Source organism: Crinia signifera, chromosome 1 (assembly GCF_055691185.1).
Source record: "Crinia signifera chromosome 1, ASM5569118v1, whole genome shotgun sequence".
NCBI lineage: Eukaryota > Metazoa > Chordata > Amphibia > Anura > Myobatrachidae > Crinia > Crinia signifera.
The window spans coordinates 77,196,615-77,210,765 of record NC_139217.1 but is presented as its reverse complement, the minus strand read 5'-3'; the positions used below and the strand labels follow the sequence as shown (position 1 = coordinate 77,210,765).

The following is a 14,151-nucleotide window of genomic DNA, read 5'->3' as shown; positions in this document are numbered from 1 at the left end:
CATCAGACTTCCATGGTTTGGGTACAGTATGTCCATATGAAAATGGTGACATGGTCATAATGTCAACATTCACCATGTTGACATTTATCATGTAGAAATGTTGCCATATTGTCCCTAGTGGCGAGGCACTAATTTACATTCTCCTGGCGGCATAATGCAACTTCTGCGGTTTCCAGATTCCAGTGGTCATGTGACCATCACTTCTGGGTCAACCTCTAATCCTCCAGTGTTCTGTAAGTATCGCTTTTCTTCTCTCTAGTGCCTAACTCTGACCTTCCCCAGTGACCTAACCCTAATCTAAGCATTCTGGAAAACGTGAACTGTTGGTAGCTCTCGAGGACTAGAGTGGGCTACCCCTGCTATAGGCTATCAAACATCATTAGATGACACATAAGTGACACAACTATGAGGCGTGCTGTCAACTCGGAAGAGAAGGTGTGGAAAAATTGTGAGCTGTGCCTATTAGATCAGTTGCACCTGATAAACGTTAACCAATTTATCCAATTTGTGTGACTGTCCATTTTTTTGTATGTTTTACACTGTTTGGTAGGAAATAATTGTCATTTCCTCCCACCGCTGTCACTGAGGCAGGGATACGCTGCTGTCAATCAAGGGGAGATGTGCAGATGGCAGTGACCGCATTAGTTTGAGGCAGTGGTGTCGGATTCGTGGCCCCCCAGCTGTTGTGGGGCTACATGACCCAGCATGCCCTGCCACAGTTTTAGCAATCCATTATATAAAGCATGGGTCTTCAAACTGCGGCCCTCCAGATGTTGTGAAACTACAAATCCCAGCATGCCTTGCCACAGTTTTAACACTTCCTTATAGCAAAACTGTGGCAAGGCATGCTGGGATTTGTAGTTTCACAACATCTGGAGGGCCGCAGTTTGAACACCCATGATATAAAGTCTGGCAGGACATGCTGGGCTGTGTAGTTCCACGGCAGCTGGAGGGCCATGAGTTTCACACCACTGGTTTAAGGCATTATAGCAGGGGTCCTCAAACTTTTTAAATCGGGGGCCAGTTCACTGTCCCTCAGACTGTTGGAGGGCCGGACTATAGTAAAAACGCGCCTGTTTGTTGTGGTGGCTGCCGTTACTGTGTACAATTGTACACAGTAATGGACTGGGACACTGTCAGTGTCTGCTCAGTGCCACTGCTCCCTCCCTGCTGGCTTCTCATCTGGCTCCTCTCTGGATTCTGGAAGCTACTCTCCTCTCTCCAGCGTGTGACATGATGACGTCACACGCATAGGAGAAGCTTAAGCAGGGAGACGGGTCGGACCAGCAGACACTGCTGCTTCCCTGACGTCCCAGGCCACGCCCCGTCCATTCACCAGCCAGTCTGCCCATCCATCCTCCCGGCTCCCGGCTTTGAGGCAAGTGAGAGTGACTGACTGTGATTGCCGCACCAGCGCTTGGGCAGCGGAAAACCCGGTGGGCCACATAAAAGTCCTCAGCGGGCCGTATCTGGCCCGCGGGCCGTAGTTTGAGGACCCCTGCATTATAGTGTACAACATTATGGACCTTATTCATGCGAAACCCAACAGTCTACACTTGTTCCATGTGAGAAATTGTGCCTTTCCTTGTGTTTCCCTCCTATATCCCTATACATTGTAAGCTTGCAACAGGGCCCTCTTTCATCCAAGTCTGTCTGTTGTTAAGGTGCCCATACACGCACCGATCCCGGTGGTGCGATCTGTACTTTGAGGTGCGCGCTCCTGCGGCATCTCATCGCACAGTATAAAAAGTATGTGCTGCACATACTTTTTGTACTTGCTTTTCATTGCATCGCATTGCATGCACAACGCATGCTATTTTAGCCCAGAAACACGCCGGGATCGGCACGTGTATGGGCACCTTTACCCAGTTTGTTCTATCACTGTATACAATTGTAAAGCGCAACAGAATCTGCTGCGCTATATAAGAAACTGTTAATAATAACATGAATTTCCAGTTGGATATTATACTTAATCTACTACTAGAGTATTTAATTTTGACTCCTCACACCTTCCCCTGGTTAAAAAATAAATAAAGTGAGACCCATTCACATAACATTTTCAGTCATTAATACAAAGTGTCTTTTTGTTTGAATGTTTTACAAGAAACCTAGAGCAGAAATGCAAACGCTATCTCTGGGAGTGTGCGTGACATACAGTATAGAGCAAAGGCTGTGTAATGTTGCATGCCTGGATGTAGCAATTTGTTTTTTTTTTTGTTGTTTTTTTTTACCTTTGAAGAGCTGCTATTGGTGCTATTGTCCCGAGCAACTAGTCTTGTGAATGCCAGCTTGGGTATATATTGATAAATGGTGAATTTATAGCAATTCATGCTTCCATAATGTGGGTAAATGAAGCGTTCAGTGTGACAAAGCCCAAGACATTGTTTCTAAAATTCATTTGTACGGCATGTCATGCACTTTTTGTACCTCCAAGGAGAGAAACCCCCTCTCTCTTCTTGTTTCTTTAATCCTTTCATTGCTGGCTAGGCTTCTGACTTGTTTCTCATTTTATATTCTAAATTATTACATTCAGTTTGCCAAATCATAATATATTAGAGTTCTTTTAAGGATTTTTAATGTCCAAACAATTTTTTATGTTTTGATTGGGGGTTGTTTTTGGTGCAAATTAGCAACAAAGCATAGCAACCGCGGGTATGTTTGTTTTTATTGGGGAACTTGCATTAGACAGGTCTTGGCACAATATCAATGTACAATGTTTGAATAAAGCAGTATATTAACTTTAGCATAGCGCATTGCCAGACTCTTGTTTTTTTATTTTTTTTTACCACTTTTTTATATTGCTCTGTAGTTGTGTAAACTTTTTAGTTTTATTTCTACATTATATATATATATATTTTTTTTTTAATATCTGCAAATGAACAACACTTTAATGTGGGTCACAATAAATCAGGCCATTTTTCTGGCATTTAACTTTCAGCCTGTAGTCTCATTGCCTCTGAGCATGTTTTGTTATCCACATCACAAAATATGTTATCCTCTAAAGGATATAGCGTGAACAGCCTTAGTTTTCGTAATATGTGACTGATGTGTTTGTTTTATGTGTATGTATTTCAGATCTGGTTTGCCTTTATGAATGGATTCTCTGGACAGATTCTCTTTGAGCGATGGTGTATTGGTCTGTACAATGTGGTAGGTCTTTATCATTTTACAATGCTTGTTTTTGTAAATAGCTAATCCTATTTTTTTTCTTACATTTGCGTTGTGTCTCGTTGCCTCAGATGTTTACGGCACTTCCTCCTCTGACTCTTGGAATATTTGAGAGATCCTGCCGTAAGGAGAATATGCTCAAGTATCCGGAATTATACAAGACGTCACAAAAGGCGCTAGATTTCAATACAAAAGTAAGGGAAATGTTTTTGAGACCTGTGAGCAAAATCTTTTTAATATTCTTCAGTATTCTAGTTACTATCCGATATCCTCCCTCTAATGCTGAACTCAAGCCTTCCCCTGCATTCTAACTATTAAGCCCCGTACACACGGTGCGACCCAGCCTCTGTGCTGAGTGACAGGCTTAAGCACGATCGCTTAGCGCACATCGCGGTACACCCTTGATGCACACCACGATGTATGCAAAGCGGTTTGTGCAGAGTGGTGCTTTGGCATCGCACCGGGTTATATACACAGAGTGATCAATGCCAATCATCAGATCACTTAGAAATGGGGTGAAAATCACACTTTTGCCCACAGCCTAATCCTAATCTCAACATTTAGAAAATGTTGACATTTTACCTGTTAACATTTTAACAATGTCAACATTGTCGTGGGATCTTTCCTGACTGGATCTTGGCTGGATGATGGAAAATGCCAGCAACTCCACATGTCAAATGTGATCACCTGAATTCTGGTCTGAAAAGTTTAATAAAACCATGTTTTAGTAAATAGAAAAAAAGGAAATGGTTTTGAGTACCATTAACAGAATCCATAATGCTATTTAAAGTTTTCACAAGCAAAATAGATCACGCCGTTCCATCATAATATCTGTGAATTGTGTTAATTTTGAATAATCTTTGTAATATTGGGACAGTAAATATGTAATATGTAAGAATGTGTATGTCCTCAATTCCATATTGAAATGAACTATATACGTGTATGTATTCAGATCTGATCACAGTAAACATTTGTTCTCAAAATGGGCAAAACCATGTGCACTGCAGGTGGTTCAGATGTAACATGTGCAGAGAGAGTTAGATTTGGGTGGAGTGTGTTGAAACTGAAATCTAAATTGCAGTGTAAAAATAATGCAGCCAGTATTTACCCTGCACAGAAACAAAATAACTCCCACAAATCTAACTCTTTCTCTGCAAATGTTACATCTGCCCCACCTGCAGTGCACATGGTTTTGCCCATTTTGAGAACAAATTTGTACTGGGATCAGATCTGAATAAGGGCCATTATTCCATCATAACGTTTTCTGATGGACACTATTTATTGCTTAAACTTTCAAAAAGTTTCCCACTGTAAAATAGTTACAGAATTCTGAGTTTTTCTTCTACTTGAAACTAGAAGCCGTTTCTATTCTCCTAAAAACCTGTAACATTTTATAGTTACTTATGTAGAATTCCAATCAGAACCCCAACAGTTGACAGAGCTCTTCACAACTGTTCTCCATTCTTTTTGTTGCCATGAGGACATTAGGGTAAACTGTTGAGGAGCATTCTAAGGACTTGTCTAAACATGAAATGTTGAAAAAAGTTTGGTTACTATTGCGCTAAAGTACTTTATTTAGCCTTGCGCTTATACTACATTTTTTATCGTGTTAGCCAATCCTTGTTTGGACATTATTAAATATTTTCCCTAAGCAAAATAAAGCTGTCTGTAATATACAAATGTTACTTGTCCTCTTAGATGTCATGGTTTACGTATTTTGTGTGCTTATGGATTACCAACCCCTGTGGAGAATTGTTTCAAAGACTAAAGAGGAGACGGCGAGAAGCGTGTTAGATGTTGCTATTACGCAGGCCCCCCATATATGTATACTTTTATTTTGGTTTGATGTCCTCTAGCACAAACCTTTTGCAGTGCTTTCTCACATTTGAAGCATTAAAAAAAGATATTCACTTGAATTTAAGCAAATTCCGAGTGATGATTTCATGGTAGGCATTTACAAAGTCAAAGAATTCATGTATAACAATTTACCGTGAACACAAATCCTGTATACCGTGGTTAAAAAGTACAAAAACATCCCTTCTAATTTCCTGCTTCACATACTCTTTTCTTTAGGAAACAATGTCTTTCTCAAAAATTCTTTAACTAATCACACTAAACTCTGAAGGACTTTCTTTATTTCATTTTTTTTTTAATTCAGGAATGTAGTTGTGTCAAAATAATAAAAAATCAAACGCTATATTTTTTTTTTATTACATTATTCTATTATTTTTATGATGATTATGACAATTGTTCTTTTATTATAAGTTTTTATTATTATTATGTTATGATTATTATTATTCTCTTTTAAATTGAATTTTCCCAGCATACATTTCTCAGTGGCTAGTTCAAGAATACAAATGCCTCAGCAGCCTTTTATTGTTACAAAAAAATTACTTTTCATATTACAATAACCTGGGATTTTAGAAGAGCAACATTTTGCTTTAGTATGTTGCTTTAAAGAAAATAATAATTAAAGTATTAGGTTGCTTGTTTTGGCATTTGTAACTCAACATTTTCCAGAGTAAAACACTTGGTAAAACTGGGGGGGAAAAAAACACGAGATGAGAAAAAGTATTTTATGTGAATGTGATTTGAGACTCGCAACCTGACAAATGGGGAATAATGCAATTAATCAAAAATACAGCAAACCGCTCGATGATACTTAAGCTGTTTTTTCTGGATGAAGTTTTGAAATTTCATCGTCCCCCTACTTTTCAAGATCATTTTTTTGTATTTAATGTTACGCCGAATGAATAGATTGGGGAATATATGCATTTCATTTATAGTTTGTGGTATTTGAGATGTTTGTTATGGAAAGGAGGGTGAAAGGTTAAAAGGGCCCCACAGGGGTTACAGGATTAGTATGTGACTAGTATGGTCAAGGGAAGAAGCTCATTTATCTTGCACCCACCTGCGCTGCCTGTCACAGAAAATATGGAGGTAACGATGCAGTAAGGGGAGGTGCAGAAAATGTGTTCAGCTATGGGGCCATCAGTCAATTAAGGGGTTAAGGGGTTGCAAGTGTTGATAAGCTCTAATGCACACACAGAATCCCCAAAACTCTCTTCATCAACAGTAGATGCTATTTTTTTATTTTATATTTTTACAAATAATAAATAAAAACTCAGAGTGGAGGTTTTTGCTGTGCATGTAAAAGATCATATACATGGCGGTTGTTTTTAGACCGACATTTTACAGTATTCTCATTTATTTGGTTGGTTTGTCATTTAACCTGCATGGACCCGTCGCCAGCGAGGATTGCCGCTAATGCTGCGAGCCCACTGCATATAGAGGAGACCCTCGCCATTTTGATGGCCGCACTCGCCGTTTCCACCTCGCTGGAAAAACCCAACGAGGTTGAAATGGCAAGTGCAGGGGGGTCAGTTGAATACTGACCCGCAAGCTGTGACGACAAGCTATCGGCACTGCTCGCTGTCACAGTTTGCCAAAGCACATTGAATATACCCCTAAATTTCTTCAGTTACTACATCCACTCATACTCCTTTCACACTGCAGGTCTTAAACGGTATATTGCCTTTTTTTGTTTTTTAAAATGTTTAGAGGTGCAGTGTGAAAGCTCCAGGGTGCTTTACACCTGTATCTGTAAAAAGCAGTGTCCTACCCATTTCAAACCCATTTTTTTGGGAGTGTGAACGGGTCTGAAATGGTATTCAGGACCCTGGCAGTAGTGAGCACTGAGCTGGTCCCGCTCTGTGCATATCTAATGAGCAGGAGCCAGTGCAGTGAATATTTAATGAGCGGGTCCCTGCCCCCTACATATGAAATAAGAAGGTCTGCTCATTACATATGCAGGGGACGGGGGCTCGCTCATTAATTATTCACTGCACTGGGTCCCGTTCATTAGATATGCACAGAACGGGACCTCAGTGGCGAGAAGTGTGCCGGAGCCCTTTCTGCCTGCCGGATCCCCCGGACTCCCGTAGGTCACCACCGCTAGACAGCTTCACCTCAGCCTGCCTCTGTACTCCCCTTTGCCGGACTCTGCCATGTTGCCTGGGCAACCATAAGGCCTCATTGCCGATCAGTGGTAGAGTACTTTCACACCGCAAACCTGCTTATAACCGGTATAATACCTGGTAATATGTGCGGTGTGAAAGGGACATTAACCTGCATGGACCCGTTTTAAGTAACGTTTTAAATACCGGGTCTAAGCAGGTTTTGCGGTGTGAAAGATGCATCAGTTTATTTTATGTTATATTTACTTTTCGGCTCTATTTTGCTAATTACAGCCTAGACCGACAAGAACAGTAAAAATCCAATGAATAAATGGTCTGCTCTCATTGCTTTGGCCCAAAGATCGATCACTTTTGGTTTGCTGATTTTTTTATCTTCTCTGTCTGGTTTTCCTACTTAAGTTTGAATTTGCTTAGCATTTTTTTATGTATGTTACTGACCTTAGAAGAGAAACCTAGGTCCACATCTGGCGTTCGATAACGCTTAACACTGGTGTTCTGACAGTCACACTTCTTGCACATAAATAAAGACTGGTCATGGTTCACTGGCTTCACTGCTTACAAATGATTTTCTTTGCTTTCTGTATTCTTGCAGGTTTTTTGGGTTCATTGCTTGAATGGTCTTTTCCATAGTGTTATCCTGTTTTGGTTCCCATTGAAAGCTCTGCAGCATGGTAAGATACACCAGTAATGAATGACACACAGGACATGCAGTAGCCTCCTATCTTAGTATAAGTATCTTCTTCTTTATCTTTTAACGGTACAACAAAAGTCCATACAGAATTCCCTATGTGACTGATATTATCCGTGCGTGCGTGCGTGCGTGCGTGCGTGCGTGCGTGCGTGCGTGTGTGTGTGTGTGTGTGTGTGTGTGTGTGTGTGTGTGTGTAGATGCATTGTAACAAACATTTGTTTTTCCAATAATGTTTTTATACAGATACTGTGTTTGCAAATGGAAAAGCCTCAGACTACCTTTTATTGGGAAATATTGTATATACCGTAAGTAAAAAAAAAAAAATCTTTCAATGCTACATTGTTGATTGTTTTTTGTTTGTTAATCCTGATATCATATTTACGGTCCTTTTAACCCTTTGAGTGTCAACATCTCTTTGAGAGATGTGAAAAATATCTGCTAAAAATGCCAGCGTTGCTTACATTTGTTATACAAATTCAAATAAAAAATGATGATTAAAAAAAAATGATTTCCTATATATTGTATTTTTTGCACCATAAGACGCACTTTTTCTCCCAAAAAAAGTGGGGGGGAAAGTGTGTGCCTCTTATGGAGCTAATACTGCATAAAAAACCTTTCTAAAAAACTCCTGGATGCTGCTGCTGCACCAGCATCTCAGGAGCTGCAGCAGAGCCCGCTCCTCCTCCCCTGGTACTTGTCAGCAGCTCACAGAGGTCAGGGCAGCGGGGATCATGCAGTGTGCTGTGGGGTCCGTTCGGCGAATGGGATATCATCGGCGTGGTTTAGTTCCGCTACTAGTTCCCATCTGTTACAGGGACCCCGCTGATGATATCCCATTCGCCGAATAGACCCCACAGTACACTGCATGATCCCCGCTGCCTGGACCTCTGTGAGCTAAGTACCGGGGGGGGGGGGGGAGCAGGCAACGGGCATACAATTACCAGGGGAGGAAGGGGGGCGGGCATTACACTATTTGGTTCAGAATATTTTTTTTTTCTGTTTTCCTCCTCTAAAACTAGGTGCGTCTTATGGAGCGAAAAATACGGTAATAAGGTAAACTTTAGAGGGCATTATGACAAGTAATAATATTTGCTTGTCAATTTTCACACCTATTTTGACAAATTCACTTGGCACTCAAAGGGTTAAAATGTTTTCATAGAAATGCTGGGCTCAGAGGTTAGATCATGAAATCTTTAATGATTTTGACATCACTCACAATTTTGTCCCTACAGTATATACTATAAAATAACCCTCTGCATATATCTCACCACTATACAGCGCTGCGCAGCATGATAAGTGTCTTCTATAAAGCAGTCGTTCCACAGTACATTCTGCTTGTTCATGACCAAGCTTTTTACACCAGTTGCATTGATTGGATAACATCATTGACTTGTGCATACCGTCCTGTAGTTTTTGAATAATAGATTATTTTAGGTTTCAGGCTTCCTTTAGTGCCTTTCAGCATACCTCCCAACTGTCACGATTACAGCGGGACAGTCCCGATTTTCGGGTCCTGTCCCGCTGTCCCACCCGCGGCAGGCATTGTCCCGCTGCGTGGGGTGGCAGTTGGGAGACCCCCCAATCTAGTAGAATAGACGCTGTGCGCATGCGCACAGCGTCTATTCTCGTATGAAAATGAGGTTGTGGCTAATTAGCATAATCAGAGCCATCATTTGCATATGCTCCGCTCCCTTTTCGGGGCACGAGTGTCCCTATTTCATCAGGACAGAAGTTGGGAGGTATGCTTTCAGTCATATTTTTAGATTATCTGGGTGGAATGCTCTAGAGAAATCCAGAAATATAAGCAACACATTGATGTAAGAGAACAGCAGGAGAGAACAGACAAGCTAATAAATTATAAAAGTTCTTTTATGCTGATCTCTATATATTACCTTCAAATAATCAATCTGTGCAATAATCTGGCTCCATTCGTAATGCAATTTATTCTCTGTTCATGAATCCTTATATTAATAAATCATACTTATTTTCTTGTAAGGGGTATATATTATAATCCAGGTACTAGTGAATTAGGCGATAAAACCACAATTTATTGTTTTTTAAATGAGGCTGTGTAGCCTACATTAAAAGTGTGTGCCTCTTATGGAGCTAATACTGCATAAAAAACCTTTCTAAAAAACTCCTGGATGCTGCTGCTGCACCAGAGGAGTCCGAAAGTATTCCTTGAAGTATTCTTATATTTGCACCACTGTATCTATATCCCATTTTTTTCCATACATTAATTATGTAATGAGTTTGAAAAAACTCAGGAGCCCGAGGTGTGCTCCCCACCACCAGTGCTGTGCCTAAACACGTGCAAAGGAGGCCGTGCGATCGAGTGGGTCCGTCTCCGAAGAGACAGGGCCCCGTTTTTCCCCTAACCCCTCTCAACCATAAGGCTGAAGAGGGGAAAATAGGGAACGGTGGGTCCTCTTCGCCGAAGCTCAGAGAGACCCTCATTCCTCAACCCCCGAAAGGGTTAGGACGGTGGGTCCTCCGCACCCCGTGGTTTGGAGGAACCCGCAGTGGACTTCCCTCCGCCTTGCGGCTCGGGGTCGTCCTCGGGGGGACCGAAGCTCTCCCCAAAAGGTGAGAGCTTCGGCACATTGGGGAAATGGAAGGCCCAGAAGGGTCGACCACACTACCCAAAAAAACGTGACAAACTACAAAAAAAATACAAGGAACGTGAAAAGTGACAAACGTGAGAGGGGGAAGAGAAATAAATAATAAAGGACCCTAGCCAGAAGGCCAGGGTGGGGGTGTGAAAAATTGTCCTACCCCATCCAAAAGGACGAGGTAAGGACGTGAAGCGCATACCTAGAGGGAAAGTGCGCAGTGCTAGTGCCATACTAGTGCATGGTGATTTTTGGGATCACCCGTGCATGTTCGGCAACCCCGAGTTTCCCCGGGGGGCACAGTGCAGCCTCGGACTCCAAGCAGCCAGCCAGTCAGCGTCCGACCAAGTGTTTCTCCGCCTCACCAGCAGGCCCTTTCCGGCCCCCCGGCATGGGAATGGATACTCCACCGGGCTTTTCGATGAGTCTCCCCCGCAGCGGCCGAATAGACCAACCGAAGGAGAAGAAAACACCTACTCAGTCCCGACGTTTCACCTCTCCCAGGGATTGAGTACTGGGCTGGGCTTTTCGCTGTCTCCCTGGCCGAGGGCGACATGTTACCCCCGGACCAGAGAGCAATCTACTCGGTCCCAGCTTTTCCCGTCTTCCTGGGATTGGATACTAGACCAGGCTTTTCGAGTGACTCTCCCTCGGAGGCTATAGACCCCCGAACAAGAGCCCCATCTACTAGGCCCGATGCTTCTCCCCTCCCTACCAGTAGGAGGGTGTGCACCCCCCCTACGGCAGGATGAAGATACTCAGTGAGACTTGTAATGCATAACTCCATTGTGACTAGACCTTGCATAGCCGGGATATCACAGGTGCTTATTACTGCCAGCATACAGGTATGATCCAATACTTTAATTATGGTGATATTAATATCATGACAATATGTGTTTTCCTTGTAGTTTGTGGTGATAACGGTCTGCTTGAAAGCAGGATTAGAAACCTCACATTGGACCATGGTAAGGAAACTATTGTGAGATATTTGTCACCGTCCAGTTACTTTAAGCAATTAAAAAAAATATATATTTAAAAAAAGTTCTGTAAACCATGTGACGTACAGTACATCATTGTGACTATTCTACATTGTTCTTTATCCCTCTACTTACAGTACTCTAAAGCCACATCTTCTACTAACTGTTCATAGACTTCACATACCTTAGATGTAGTATTTATATTTCTGTAGAAGACCAACAATCCTTTTTATTATTTGTTTGTCAACGTCATATTACTATTGATTATTATAATATATAAGGTCATCCTAATGCTGTGTACACACGGTTAGATTCCCTTGCTATTCGACTTAAGATTCGAGTGCTATGCAATCTTTGCTATCTCTGTACTTTTAACATACAATTCATACACTCAGCATTAGATCTGCACTGGTGCCCTGTCTATCTGGGTTTCGATTTGTGCTGTCTTGGGAGCGCACATTGTCTATCTGGGTTTCGATTTGTGCTGTCTTGGGAGCGCGCATCGGGATCGCAAGGTAAAAAAACCTGTGCGATCTGCTTACGATCTGGATGTGATTGTGACTATATAGTCAAAATCTAATGTAAAATCTCACTGTGTGTACACAGCATAAGTTCCATCCTTTGCATATACAGTACATATCAATAAAATACTTTCCTTGTTAGGTATAGATCTTTTTCTTTCTTTTTTTACTCCATTATTGACATTTGTCCTAAGTGTCCATATAAGTGGATGAGTGTTGTTGAACTCGAGGTTATCCTCTCACAAAAACAATACCTTATTTAACCAAATCATATCACCCATATCGTGTATCATGTTTGGGTTTGAAGCTCGGTATGTCGTGTTAATTAGAGGAGGAGGTCAGTGTTTTCCCATGTTTTAGTTAATCCACCGGGACATGTCTGCATTTCTTAGCACTCTACATTAACATGGAAAACATACACTGCTGTGCAGGTTCAGGGTGCACACTGAGCGTGTGTATCCATCAGCCAATTTCTTGGTGCCGGTCATAGGAAATAATGTTCATGATCATAAAATCCAATTCACTGTCATTACCACCCAGTAGTTTGCCGACCATACCTGGATTCCTGTCAAGTTATTTAAGATCTTGCAGTCACAATTAGCTATAAGGGCCCACACATAGGGCGATTTCCAGGCATTTTTCTAAGCAATCTCCCTAGATTGCTTATAAAATGCCCCTACATCACTCTGTGTCGGGACGCCGCTATTGCCTGGCAATTGATATCCAGCATGCTGGATAAATCTATAATCGGTGGTGTCAGGGTCAGTGTTCTCATGGAGAACACTGGCCCTGACAGATTTTTCAGCGGCACATCGCTGACAAATGGCAGTTTAGGGTTGGGAGGTTGGATGCCATTTACCATTTTACACCATATGTAACCCCAGTTAGTGTGCCACGTCCCCTGCCGTGGCTCACTTTGCTCATCATGCTTGGGCAGGTTACTATGCCCAATCATAGTTTACATGGATGGTAATGTATGGACAAGTTGGAAAAGATAAGAAAAACCTTGTGTCAATCATACGTGAGTTAACCATTGTCATGTCAGAAATTTAAACCTATCTACCTTAAGCACTGGCCACCTTTTTGTACTTGCTTACCTGTTGACCTATCCTCTAAATACTCATTACACCATCCGTACACTAAGGGATCTATTAAAATAGTGTCGGTGGAAATTCTGCAAAACTAATTAGTCTCCACTTCAATCTTCAGTTGATTAATCAGTGTAGGTCCATTATGAAGAGTAAAAGAAAATAAAAGTTTTGCCATAATAATGTTGAGTAATGGAGGAATGGTTAGGTTTCGTTTCTAATTTGGACCATGGTATTCTAAAGAGGTAACTGCTTCAAATCTGCCATTTTTCCAGAGGTTTTGTTTGACACAAACCATCCTCGCAAATCAAATAAAAAAAAAATACAATTATCCTTAATTAGTGTAATGGTCGTTATGTTAACCCTCGCCTAACCTAACATCTTAAATTGTGTACATTCATCTGAAAATTTTGCGCTCACTCAACATCATTGCATCAAAGAATATATCAAACCTCAGTGGAAACTTCAACAAAATGATGACCTGTCTTGTGTTCTGAATAATCAAGAAAATGTCATCTTACGAGAAAACCAATATTTACTAGGCTTGTGTAAGGAAAGTAGTGGACATTGAGGGTAATTCAGTAACACGCACACATAGCTTTTCGGCAATCTGCATGTTTGCACATGCCACTGCAACCCTTTAAACTGTGGTCGCATTGCAATAAATGAGACCACAGTCTAATCCAGGCATGTCCAAACTATGGGCCTCCAGCTGTTGTGAAACTACACATCCCAGCATGCCTTGCCATAGTTTTAGCATTCCCTAATAGCAAAACTGTAGCAAGGCATGGTGGGAGTTGTTGTTTCAGGACAGCTGGAGGGCCATAGTTTAACCATGCCTTGTCTAAGCATTGATGGGGAGTGGTGACTCGGCATTGCAGAGTGTAGTCTGGACAATGCAGGCATTTTGTGGGGGAAGGGGGTGCTGTGCATGACCTCATATGAAGCCTCTGCAATCTGAAAGATGGCATCCCTGCATCTTGATTTGCAGCTAGGCGGCTATTTTTGTGCGAATATAGCAAAGCGCTCACATAATATCGATGCACCAGCATAACCTTGCAGTCATATTGCAGGGGGGAGGCCTTGCCCTGTGTTGGGCAGCCTGCCACATGCTACC

General features: G+C 41.8%; 1 protein-coding gene across 5 annotated transcripts in view; it reads left to right on the top strand.

Moving 5' to 3' along the window:
• ATP8A1 (ATPase phospholipid transporting 8A1) overlaps positions 1 to 14,151 on the top strand; it is a 203,316-nt gene that overhangs the window by 171,030 nt on the left and 18,135 nt on the right. For all 5 annotated transcript variants that reach the window (XM_083166445.1, XM_083166302.1, XM_083166374.1 and 2 more), the window contains 5 exons: positions 3,076 to 3,150; positions 3,240 to 3,362; positions 7,738 to 7,816; positions 8,080 to 8,141; positions 11,357 to 11,413. In XM_083166445.1, coding sequence (XP_083022571.1) covers positions 3,076 to 3,150; positions 3,240 to 3,362; positions 7,738 to 7,816; positions 8,080 to 8,141; positions 11,357 to 11,413 — 396 coding nt within the window. The remainder of the gene's footprint in view (positions 1 to 3,075; positions 3,151 to 3,239; positions 3,363 to 7,737; positions 7,817 to 8,079; positions 8,142 to 11,356; positions 11,414 to 14,151) is intronic.